This window comes from Bipolaris sorokiniana (genome assembly GCF_000338995.1).
Source record: "Bipolaris sorokiniana ND90Pr unplaced genomic scaffold COCSAscaffold_15, whole genome shotgun sequence".
In the NCBI taxonomy this organism is placed as follows: Eukaryota; Fungi; Ascomycota; class Dothideomycetes; order Pleosporales; family Pleosporaceae; genus Bipolaris; species Bipolaris sorokiniana.
In genome coordinates, this window is record NW_006911909.1 from 815,303 (window position 1) to 827,637 (window position 12,335).

Genomic DNA, 12,335 nt, shown 5'->3' on the forward strand with positions numbered 1-12,335 from the left:
ACCAAGAGTCAGTGTATATAGAGGATGGGCATGTGGCAGAGTCATCAGAGTCATAGGGTGGATTAGTGAAGCCGTCGGGCGAGTCGAGCGGCGGCCGTCGTTTTGCCGTCGAGCGGCAGCCTCAGGCCTCAGGCGTGCATACTGCTGCTGCTGCTGCTGCTGCTGCTCATCTCACTCATCCACGCTCATAGCTGTCTACATGCTAGTAGTTTTATCTATGTGGAGAGGCGGCGGCCGCGGCAACCAAGACAGCTAGCAGCGGGTGTACGCGCAACAATGTGACTGCAAAAGGAAAGAGTCGACACGGCGGGGCCATGGTGTAGTAGGCCTTTGATGCTTGGAGAGAGAAAAGGGCCGAGCGAGGGCGCGGACATTAGGGCGAGAAAGAGAAAGAGGATGACGGCGGCGGAGCGACAGAGCAGCCGACGACGGACAAGGCTGCTGGGGTCAGATAACAACAACAACCGTGCTGGGCTGCAGCAGGCAGTGGCAGTGGCAGTGGTACTACTCTACTGGCAACCACGCCGTCGGCGCAGGCCAGAGGGTAGCGTCGTCGCCCAGCATGCCGGTTGGTTTTCTTTTTGGTTTTTTTCTTTCCTTCTGTGCAGCAGTCACGGGACTGCGGGTGGGGAGCAGTGGAGTGAGGATGGAGTGAGATGATGGCAGCAGTGGTAGTATCCCATGGCAGGCAGCGAGGAGCAGCGGGCGTCGCATTAGCAGTCGCACATACAGGGACGGGTACACAAGACAAGCTCAGCAGCAGCACCATGACCACATCGGACGTGGCGAATGGTGGAGCAGGGCGCCAGCAGGCGAGGGGGCGCGCAGTTTCGGCCGGGATGGTGGTGGTGGTGGTGCGGTGCAGCGGTGCTGGGGTGGGCGTGCGTCTTCCAGAAGGCAGCGGCGGCCAATGGCAGGGAAGGCGCGCGTGGCCGCTTTTAGCAGACGAAGCCGTCCTGTCCTCATGCTCCGTGATGGCCAAACCGCTGGGTGGGGACGGGCCCGTGCACTCTGACTGAGCTTTCTGCCCACGCATGGGCCCAGCGACGCCAGCGACCGGCTCCCTGACTCTCGACGGCGCTTCGCTCAAAACCACGCTGAGCCGCAGATGCACCACGTCCTGTCCTGACGCACATCCACCGCCCTGCCTGTCTTACTAGCACCACCACCACCACACATACACATACACACTCACCCCCACCCACACACTATACAAGCACGCCCGCCCGCCCTCCACCAATCCAGCCCTCGATGCTGCTGCCGTCGACGTCCTAATCCACCCACCCTCCCGCTGGCCTGTCGACACTAGGTTCTCGCTGAACCGAGTGCCCTACCGCCGTCAAGCTGGCCCAACAAGTTCACCTCTGTCCCTGCGACGGCTTCGACGAGCAGAGCAGGAACAACGCCCGCCGTGTCTACAAGCAATTCTGGAAGAGCGTCATGGTCACCCGGAAGCCCGCCGCACACGCCCTGTCCATAAAGACGTCGTCGACCACCTCGAGCTCCCCCGCCCGCTCCCCCGTCGACTTTGACGGCCACCATTCCAACATGGCTATGACCGACTATCACCATGCCCAGCCTGCGCCCTTGACCGTCTTCATTCCAAAGAACATTCCCAGCCCACAATGCCGCAAACCAAACCTCGCAGAGATACTCAACAACACCGCCCCTCCCCCATACACCCTCACTTCCTTCATGGCCTTTCTCTCCCAGAACCACTGCCTTGAGAATCTCGAATTCACAATGGATGCCTCCCGCTACCGCAAGCACTACTCCAAGATGGTCAGCCGCCATCCTGGCAGCCCAATCTCACCGCTGTCTGACGAGTGCGCCTACGTCCTCATGCTCTGGCGTCGCTTGATCGATGCCTACATTCGCGAGTCAGGCCCGCGCGAAGTAAGCAACTGTTCCCCACGACCGCTCCTTCCCCCACCAAAATACTAACCAAACCCCAGGTCAACCTTCCAGCCGAGGTCCGCGACAACCTGCTCAGCCTTTCCGACTCCTACGTCCCTCCTCACCCATCGTCATTGGACAGTGCCGTGGCCAAGATCAACGAACTCATGGAAGAGAGTGTATTGGTCTCATTCCTCAACTCGGTCAGCCCACAGAGCGCACATCCTACCATCGGCCACGACAGCTATGCTGGAAGTAACATTTCACGCTCGTCGACCCGCAGCTACGAGGAGCGAAGCATGCTCTCTCGTGCTTCACACCCGCCAGTCCCCGCCCACCAGCGCGCATCTGCGCCATCTTCACTCACTTCTGGCTTCATGCAATCCCGCCCATTCTCTCATGCCCGCTTCCACTCTCAGCCAACGTCATCAGGCCCGCCACCGGCAACCCGTGTCACCTCGGGCTACACAAGCGGCAGCGATGCATTGACCGATGACTCGGGTAGTGCAAGCAGCCCCTCTGGCATGAGCGATCCCCTCACCCCACCCGGTACTCCGCCTGTGAGCGAGTACCCCATGACTGACTTCCACCATGCCTATTATGACAATGCTCCGAGCAGCGGCACCCCCAGCCCCCGCAACAGCCGCGGAGAGCACAATGGTCTCGCTAGCGCTACTAGAGATAGTTGGAAGCGAGTTAGTAGCAAGCTATGGCCCCGCAAGAAGAGCGGTAGCCAGCTCCGCGACGACGAGCCAGGCGTCATTGAGGGAGGTCTCTTCTGAGCCATACCCAATGCACCCTAATTACCACCACCACCACCACCACCACACCCACACTCATTTCCATGTTCAAAAGCACACGATTACGACGATGCAATCAGAGCGACTTGCATCATTTGAATTATGCATACTGGGCTGCATGTCCACCGGCGTCACTACTTTTTTCTCCATATCTGCGGTCCTCGGCATGCAACGGCGCAACTGGCTCACGACCCGGCGAGGTTGTTCTGTTTTCGGCGTTCCCCATTTTCAACGACTAGATATTCATACGGGCGTTGCACAGCTCGTCCTCACGCTTATGCACCACTGTGGCTTGGTGCTGAGTAATTTGGCGGCGTTTTCAGTTTGACATTGATCAAGAGTGTATCATGACCGAAGCCCGGCTGGGTATGATTTTGATACTGGCTTATTTTATATTGACGTGTATCATTACGGCTTCTCTTTTCTTGTTGCTTCTCCCAAACACGCTCCTGAGGAGTCTTTTAGAGTTGGGAAGCAGAGGCGTTTTTTCTTGTTCATAGGGTTTTGACGACGGTTGAAGCAAAGTCGGATTCAATTTAGATACCAAAGGCGCAGAAGAAGCGCTAGAGAATCATGACTACATTACGGTTGGTTTCCAACCTGACAAAACACTTGTTCTTGTTGCATTACTGCTTGTGCTGCATTTGCTGGTACTTGGTGCTAGCTGCGCTGGCGCGGAACTACCATGTCACTCAGTTTTCTTTCCCGAGGCATATGCAACAGGGCGCCTTTTTTCCGCTTCCTAACCAGTTGCCCAGCACTGTTCGTCCCGGGTATGCACTTCGCAGCCAGAAAAGGCTTCCCCGCCACCCCCTTGCTTCAACATTCTAGCCCCAATTCCGTGGCCTTGGGGACCATCGTTCGCCCACTCAACGACGTGGTGCGGGAAGGATTTTTGGGATGCAAGGGGTGGCCTGACCCAGTGATTTGGGGTAGAACGGTTGACAATGGATTGGAGGTTGGGGTATTGTGCGTAGATGAGAAAGGCAATAATGAGGGACACAGTTGGAGAGAATGGTTTACTGTGTGTTGGAGAGAATTTGCCTCTGTGGTGTTGAATGCGTACTACCAAGCAATAGGCTACGAGTTTGTTTGGTTCTCGGGACTACAAATTGTTCCGCAGTCGCACCGATCATGCAACACTTCTCTCCTATACTACCAGAACTTTGTATCCACCGCTCCTCTTTTTTTTTTTACTATTTTTTTTTCTTTCGTGGAACGAGAAGATTACTGTATTAAGGAAATGCATAGAATGCAACGTCGAGTTTACCTCTTCGGTACATGAGTCTTTCCCCTTTTCTCTATATTTTCCTCTCTATCAAAGATCTAGCCAAAGTAATTTCCACATTTCGCGTATCTCTACAATATCATACTAGTTCTATACATGGCCCGTGTTCTATCGGCCGTCACTCGCTCTCACCAGCAATTTCGGCACTTGGAGGATCCGTTTTTCGCTTATCGCGGAAATCCATCTATAGCGGCAGTCGAGCAAAACAGCATGTACATGCACCTTGAATTCAGATATCAGGCACAAGCACTTGGCAGTGCTCTGCAGCTGGGGTGGTGAAACAAAAAAGGGTCCTAGGCACGGGGGCGGCGGGCTGATATGATACGGGTCGTCAGGCGTGACATGTTTGAGATGGGAGACGGTCGCATGAGTCAGTGGGCTGGGCCTGCACGGGCGGTGAGGTGGGCGTAGTGGAGGCAAGTCTAGAGGTCAACGGGCGCTGTGGATACGGTGTATGGCGTGATAATCAGGTGTTCATTGGTGTGGAACAACGGATTTTGCACACAAAGTCCGGTTGGGAAGATGGCCCCAAAGCCGAGTCGTCCTCACTATGCCTTCTAGCAACTAGACTATTACGTCTTGCAAGCGAAAGAGTATTGGAGAGCCCGCCATGGTCTTTCGAATCACCCTTCTCAGCTAATCATCTCACCGTCGCAGCGCCGTTAAACCAAAATCCCATGCACGACATAATTGCAACCAACCAAACTCACACTATTTACCTAGGCAAGGAGTACGCCTAACTCGACTCGACTGGCGACACCCCCAAGACGTCACTATACCCACAATTCCCTTGGTATCGCTACGGTTGCACCCAATGATGCCACTTCGCCCCTCTTCCCTCCACCCCCCACTGCCTGGCCCTTATTCCCGCAGCTTTGCACTTTCCTCATCCATCCAAGTCCACACACACATAGCACACATGCTATCGGCATCTTGAGCGGCATCGTGCATGCTCTTGCCACAAAACCACGCACGGAGGCCGATCCTCCTTGACCTGCCGCATGTGCAATCACGCGCCGACTAGCCTGGTTATTCCACCATTGCCAAAAAAAGAAATAGATGTGCAGTACGATCCAAGTACACCTAACTAGTAACCTTCCAAGACAATGTCCGCAGCTTTTCGGCAACTCCCGCACAACAAAGAAGCTTGACTTTTGCGATATTTTAACAACTTGCCATTTGCTTGTTTGCCTTGTTGTACTTTGGTTCTGATCTAACTACTCTTAGCGTGAATACGCATTGAAAGGAAAGGAAGCGATACAACGTCATCAAACCGTTTCTCCCCCCCAACCCCCCAGTTTACAGATTTGTCAAGATAGCAGCCTTCCACTAAAACCTATATGTTAATAAACCCCCCTTTCCCCCCGGTTCATATGTAACTTGCCTCTTGAATGAACAAGGATATATACACCAGCATTGCCTGTGTGTGTGTCAAGGCCAAAACGCAGAAAAAGCCCATGATTTCATTTCTTTTTACCTCCCACCCAAGTCCGGTATGCAGGGTCGCAAAGAAAGAATAGTGCCCATGGGCTTGCTCCGCGGAGTGCATGTGCATGAGAGGAGGGGGTCGGGGCGCAGAAAAGTAAAGAACTAGCGGGCATTGCAGAACCCCTCCTCGGGCTTGTTTGCATGGGAGGGGGGCAGGGCGGGTAGTAAATGACGAAATGTCTTGAGAAGGAGGAGGATATGGCTATTGCAACCGATTCTCTAACCTTGAGGGGGGGACCTATGGCAAAGCAGCCCCCCCTCCCCACCTCTCCCGTCAGCACGACAAGCCAAGTGGGCTACGGGCAACTGCTGTGTTACTGTTACTGATGATCCACCCCCATTTCTATCCCCCTTCGAGTAGGACAAACGGCATGCACGTAGTACATGGAGGCGTTGTAGATCACAGCATTTTTTTTTCTTTCAACTTCTCGAAGTGTTCCAGAAGAGAACCAATATGGCCATTGGCGTTTCCACGTGTCTCTCCGCCCTGCTTTTCTTTTATTCGATATGCTTCTCTTGCTGGCCTTGTGCGGCTGAAAGGGAAAGGGGAAAAGTAGACGGGCCAATGCACGTCACTCGATTCGCGATTGCATATACTGACGTGTGGGAATCGTAATTTTGCGGGTGGTATCGATTATGTACGCATACGGATGCAGGCGGTAGGTGTGGGTGTCCGATTGCTCGGGTTGCTCGGGATGGTGGGGGGGGGGGGGGGATGTGTCGAGGGCTAGGCTTGTTTAGGGAGTATGTATGTACCTGCTCTATTGTAGAGTAGAGTAGAGTAGAGTGTGGTAGTGCAGCCAAGAGTTTGATATAGTCGAAATAGATAGGTAGTCGTGTTGCACTTATTGCAGTTAGTATATTCATCGCATAGCCATTTGCGTGCCACCATTTCTTACTGCTAAACTTCACTCTTTCTTTCTTTTACACAATAGCATCTACATGCCTCGCAGCAACATCAGCTTTTCCGCCCAGACCCACACAAGGCCTTGTAGCTATCACCAAGTTCCCCAATTGGAACACCGCGGCATAGTGCAGATGCTGAGCATCAAGTTTAAACCCTATTTTCTTTCTTTTTACGTTGCTGATTCCACTACTCAGTCTGCTTACTCTGACCCCGCACGGCTTCAAGACACGAAGATACACGTACTTACTTGTACCCAATAAAGAAAGAAAACCATAGCATTGGCTACTTTTTCATCGTAGATACGAGTCTATAGTCAGCTTGTTTCGTTTTTCCTCGCTACTTGCTAGCCAATCAGGGTGCCGAGCCAAAAGTTCAACTCCACCAAGCAAAAAATGGTACTATATATGCAAACATGCGCATTTCCAGTCCGTCAGGAATAAAGAAAGTAAAAAAAAGACAAGATGGGACATGCGCAAGCAAGCAATTTCGAATTCATGATACATCGATAATATCTCCATCCTCCTCTTTTCGCCTCTTTCCCCCGCACTAATCCGCATCGCCTCCCCCAATCCAAACCCCCGCAACTCTGTCCCCGCCTCTAATTCGACACTCAGCTTGCATCACAAACCCAAACCCCCAAACCCATGCTCTCATCCCCCTCACTCACTTATACACAGCCCCCCGGCACATCCACGCCCCCAGCCTAACCTGGCCAGACGCAGAGGCACTGGGATGCGCCAGCGGAGAGAGAGGGGGAAACTATGCTAGCTAGTTGCGCAAAAGCAGCAATGCATTGATCGGCGCTTTCCGCAAGCAGCCAAGGTGGTCGATACAGGGCGCATGCACATGCACATGCACATGTCTATCTTGTCTAGTTACACCCTCTGTGAGAGGAGAAGGCGTATACTCTGGGTTGGTCAGCGGAAGCTAGCGGACAGCGAGAGGGTCGAGCTCGAGTCCGCACGCGTGCAGTGTAGTGCTTGCTTGCTTGCTTACTTACTGCTCGTCCGACAACTCTTCTACTATTGCTATCGCTTGCCTGTCGAATCGCTGACCTTTTTTTTTGTTTTCGACGAACAAGCGAGGATACGGGTAGACAGGCTATTCCCTTCTTTGCTGATCTGTGCGTTTTTTTCCACGCTACGCTACGGTCGATGGGGCGATGCAATGGCGGGACTTGCTAGGTAGCAAGGCCATTGTACCCTTCATTGGGGCCAAGATTATACATACGGGGGTATCTTAGCATGATTATACATAATACAACAAGGATGTGTGCAGTGCACAGAGACAAGAGAGAAGGGTTGTTGTGTAAGTGGCAGCATCATTTCCAACCCCCGTCCTTTCTTTCTCCGCGTGTTTACCATGTGCCCCCGCTCTTACCGCTTTGGGGTAAGGAGAGGAAAGAGGTTTGGGCAATTTGATTTGTTTGAGTTTAGCAAAATGCTTGTAGTTATAGAATAGTAATCTCGGTCTTGAGCGAGCGCGCGTGCGCGCGTCTGTGTGCGCGTGCACTGTTGCTCGATCGGGCCGCTCGGGGCCCGGAAGTCGGGCTTGGGCCAGCATGGACATGGTAAAAACTAATAAAAATGATTTGATATGCTTTGTTTCGCTTTCGTTTACTCAGCTACGGGGTGGTGATGGTGATGACGATGATGACGGGCGGGCCAGGGGGGTTGTCATCTTCGTGGTTCTCGGACATTTGGGCAATTCAGGGTAAGACGACGGCACGCGGCGGATATAGCCAAAGGCTAAGGACGTCGTCAGGCACGGGTCGGGACTTGTGTAAGCAAGCAGGGCGCGGGTTGTGTTGCATGTCCGTTGCCACTATATTGATAGTAGTAGTTTGCCATCTCCCCTGTATTGGGCGTTGCAACTTGCATTGGTAGCAAGGGAGATGCGAATGGATCAGCAATGTCATGCCCGTACACATCGATCGAAGTAGGCTGACCATTGCATACGAGCTACGCTTCTTTGCCAGTGCTTACTTGGGTTTGTTTGTGTCATCTCACTCGTTTCAGATGGCGTAAACAATCGCCCTTACCATCAGTATATACATTTCCACCGTGCGGTTTGCGTGCTCGGTACCTCTGCTTACTTCCTGGGCAGACTGGCACGCCCAGAAAAGGCGTTTCCGCAGCCAAAAGGTCCAACCAGAAAGCCACACACATGCTTGTCTCTACGTCTCCTTCCTAATGGGCGGCGGTGTGCAACCAACACCAGTGATGCGATTCGCGCACCCGCTGTCAGTCTGCTTATTGCAATCACGATGCATGACGAGAGATACTGTAAAACTCTAAACGCGCAGCGGCGCTGATCACCGGCCTCTTGGCGATCTGCCTAGTCCTTAGATTCTTATATATATTAAAAAAACCATGTAAGTCCTGTACGTACCATTCGGCATGCCGGTCGGCATAATCAGTCGCACAGAACCATAATATACACACGTAGGCAGAAAAAACGAGTCTGAACGAAAAACATACCTTCATCTCACTCTCTTACTTACTATAGCTTGCCAGTGAATTAACATAACCCCAAAAGGCAGTAATTCTCGGGAAAATTCATCAAAACCTGCACCGTGGCCAAATTCGAAAATACGTGGAGTAGCAGCATCAAGTAATGTCCTTGGTAGTACCCACTCCAAGTCAGATGCAAAGAAACCCAACAATCACGAACCCTCCCCCTTCCAACCCTCTCCACATGCCGTCCACACACCCATACCCACACCGTGGGGCTCAATTGCGCCGAAATCCAGGCGTTACTTGCTCACCCCACACACACACACCTCTATACTACGCCCCCCCACATGGTCAAACCGGGCGTGCATGCCAAGAGCCGTCTGTTTAATTTGCGATATTGCATCCATATACTGTATCTGTGACAGTGACCACCTGCTGTTTCATGAGACTGGGGGGGCCATGTGAGAGAGACGTCATTGTAAATTCTCGTCTCTCCTTTTATTTTCTCTTGCTGCTTTTGGACGGCCGTTGAACCTCGATTCGGGAGGTTAAAGTTGCCAATATGCGTGTGTGAGTGTGTGTGTGTGTGTGTGTGTGTGTGTGTGGATTGGCGCGCGCGGGGACTAGTTTCAATGGGTTATATGGCAAAGAAGGGAAGGTAAACGACCAATACCAAGCATTTGTTTGCATTTCCTTCTTGATTGAGCTCTTGTGTTGTTTTTTTACTTTAACTTTTTTTGCTTTTCCCCAACGTCGAGGTTGGTTTTGAGAAGAAAGAAGAAGAAGAAAAAGAATATGGTGCTGAGTCAGATACGTGGTGATCAGGAAGATTACTGCATTTCTTCTTTTCTAGGAAGGTAGTACGACGACACGGCTTATCGGTGCAGAATGTGAGGCGAAAAATTGAAGGATGAAAGGCTAGCGCGATCGAAACCATCGTGTCAAAATCGCAGGCTTCAGTTTCCTTCTTCACTGGGATAAAAAAGACACGTAGAGCGTGTACGTGGGGTGTGGTAGAAAAGGGAAATAGGCATAGTGATGATGTAATGCATTTGCAGCGGTAACATTGAAACAACAAAGAAATAAACACCCGTATATTGTTCTGTCGCGTGACAGTAATGTCAACAGATGCTGTCTCATCTAGTCTACATGTTCTAGAAGCCTCGCTTGCAACGCAGAAGGACTGACCTAAGCACGTGTTCCTCCCGTACGAATAGATGAAGCCGTTGCATTAGCCGATGAAGCTAGAAGCGACACACCAACAGCCCAGAATGAGTCTAAACGCCATCGCTCGAATGTTTAAATAGCTTTTAATAAAAAATCCTAGGAATTGAAGATATCGTCCCGTCCAACTCTTAAAGCGTAACCACATGTCCAAAAACCCGTCGTCGAGCTAGGCAAGCATGGTGTGCAAGGACAAAAACGCGCGCTCTGATAAGGGAAAATGCAACATGCACAACACTGCATATACCCGGTACGCGAGACCTGCGTCCCGGGTTTTGCTTGCCTTCTACCGTATTCCTCGAGATTGCAATGATCTGAATCCACGTCAACGGTACATTAATAGCACTCGTGATAATGCCCTTTGGGGGTACGTTAATGGTGGAACATGGTCGCTCCTGGACATATCCCGTTCCACTGCATCCCATTTCGCCATAACCAAGCGCCGGAGTCTTGGGGGATATGATCCAGTTGGTCCGTGTTAGATTGAGGCGTGAGTAGTGTGTGCATAAAGGACGTCAATGACCATATCCTGTGTCCGAGCACAGGGAAAGATGAGGCGGTTTCTCGCTGCAGCAGATATTGACGATGCCACTAGCATCAAGCCGCAAGTTGGCATTGTATGCTGGGTAAAAGCAGCAAGCACGTTATCTGGAACATGATGCGAAGGAGATTCGGGTACGAGGCGCCTGGTAGAATAGCAGTGTGCATGAAGTAGAACACCGACAGCGCTAGAGGAACGTATTACCAGCGATTGGACTGGCCCATTTGCCCTTCTTTGCCGCGCGCATCTCAGCATACAGAGCTGGATTGATCCCCTTTTTCTTACACCTCTTCAGTTCCGCCTCAGATAGCGTGCTGGTGTCAAAGTCACTTGCGCTCCATTTGCTGCTTCCGCTGGATTTCGACGCAGATCGATCTCGTCCAACTTCTTCTAGTATCGAATGGAGAGAGCGATACTCCTCGCTTGGTGAATTTGTGGATCCTGACAGAGTAAACGAGCTTGATGATCGGTTAAACGACGTCGTCTTTTCAATAACCAGACGACCAGGACTGGGAGAACTGTCTTGCATCTTATCAGACAGCTTGCGAGGCATCATTTTCCGGAACAGTGATTGAGGTGTGTGATGATCAAGACTTGTATATTCTAGAGGCGTTTCTACAGGCGTGGTCGACTGTCTTGAGCTGGAAATTGAAGAATGTGTCGATGATGCTTTGGATATGACACTAGGTGGTGGATTGGAGTATAGGTCATCTTCCATAGCATACCATTCCGAGCAAGGAGCCTCGGCTTCTGGGGGATCATGGGAATCTTCGCTTTGGTCATCAGAAGTAGTCGTCGTCACCGAATTGATTGTTTCCAAAGAAGTTTGTCGCCGCAGATGCGGGGGCAGCTTCTTGTTGATCTTGAGTTCTCTCTTGTTATTCCGATAAGAAACGAGCCCGCGCGGATGTCGGCGCGAGGCTGGTGGTTCAATGACAGGTGCTGGATCAGGTGACGTTCCATCTTTGGGTTCCGACTCCAGAAGCGGATATGAGTATTTGCGAACTAGATTTTGGGGCGATGGTGCGCCGACCGGATGCGATCGCAATGGATTAACACCGGATGAAACGGATTCGTGAAGCGTGGGTTCATTGTATCCGTGACGACTGACTGAGGCTGATTCATTTGGCGCTATTGGGGATAGTGGGGCATCGTCTCCTTGCTCGTTGATGTCGTCAAATGTGAACGTACGGTACTCTCTACGCTGTTTTCGTGCTTCGAGAGCAGCTCTGGGTGAGCGACGAATCGGAGGAGGCAATGCATCGTCAATGTCCATTGCAGCGCTCGAATGGGCGAATGATGGGTGAGGTTGCAACATCACCAATTGTGAAAAAGAAAGGAGACCCAAACGCAAAAATGCGCCGATTGCCAACTATTGAGTAGGTCCCGCTCAACCTCCCCAGGAAGAGTAGCTATGACGCAGCTGTGCCTGCCAGAACCTCATGGCGTTGGCTAGCGCAAGTGCAGGAACATGGCTGTACCTTGCATATAGTTCATGATCATAGATATCGGGCACCGAGATCAGGTATCATCTGGCCATGTAATAGGGATATCGACACCGCATCCGCAGCCTGTGTGCGGGGCATTATATCGCGTCCGTTATGTGTGCTGCCGGATGTGGATAGCCTGTAGAAGGGGGATGTGAATGGCAGCGATGAATACAAGTAGAGCTGAACAGCCGGGTACTTACATGTCGATTACGCGGGTGGCTAGGGCGTCGGCCGTTTCAAGCCGT

General features: G+C 51.9%; 2 protein-coding genes across 2 annotated transcripts; one reads left to right on the forward strand and one right to left on the reverse strand.

Moving 5' to 3' along the window:
* Window positions 1-1,329: 1,329 nt before the first annotated feature.
* On the forward strand, window positions 1,330-2,678 carry COCSADRAFT_99634 (uncharacterized protein; the record flags this gene model as incomplete). Its single annotated transcript, XM_007706148.1, has 2 exons — window positions 1,330-1,896; window positions 1,956-2,678. Coding segments are annotated over 2 exons (1,290 nt in total), but the record flags the coding sequence as incomplete, so codon positions are not given.
* An 8,109-nt stretch (window positions 2,679-10,787) lies between these two features.
* Window positions 10,788-11,876, reverse strand: COCSADRAFT_30154 (uncharacterized protein; the record flags this gene model as incomplete). Its single annotated transcript, XM_007705846.1, has 1 exon — window positions 10,788-11,876. The coding sequence occupies one exon, from the start codon at window positions 11,874-11,876 to the stop codon at window positions 10,788-10,790; it is 1,089 nt and encodes a 362-aa protein (XP_007704036.1).
* Window positions 11,877-12,335: the final 459 nt, after the last annotated feature.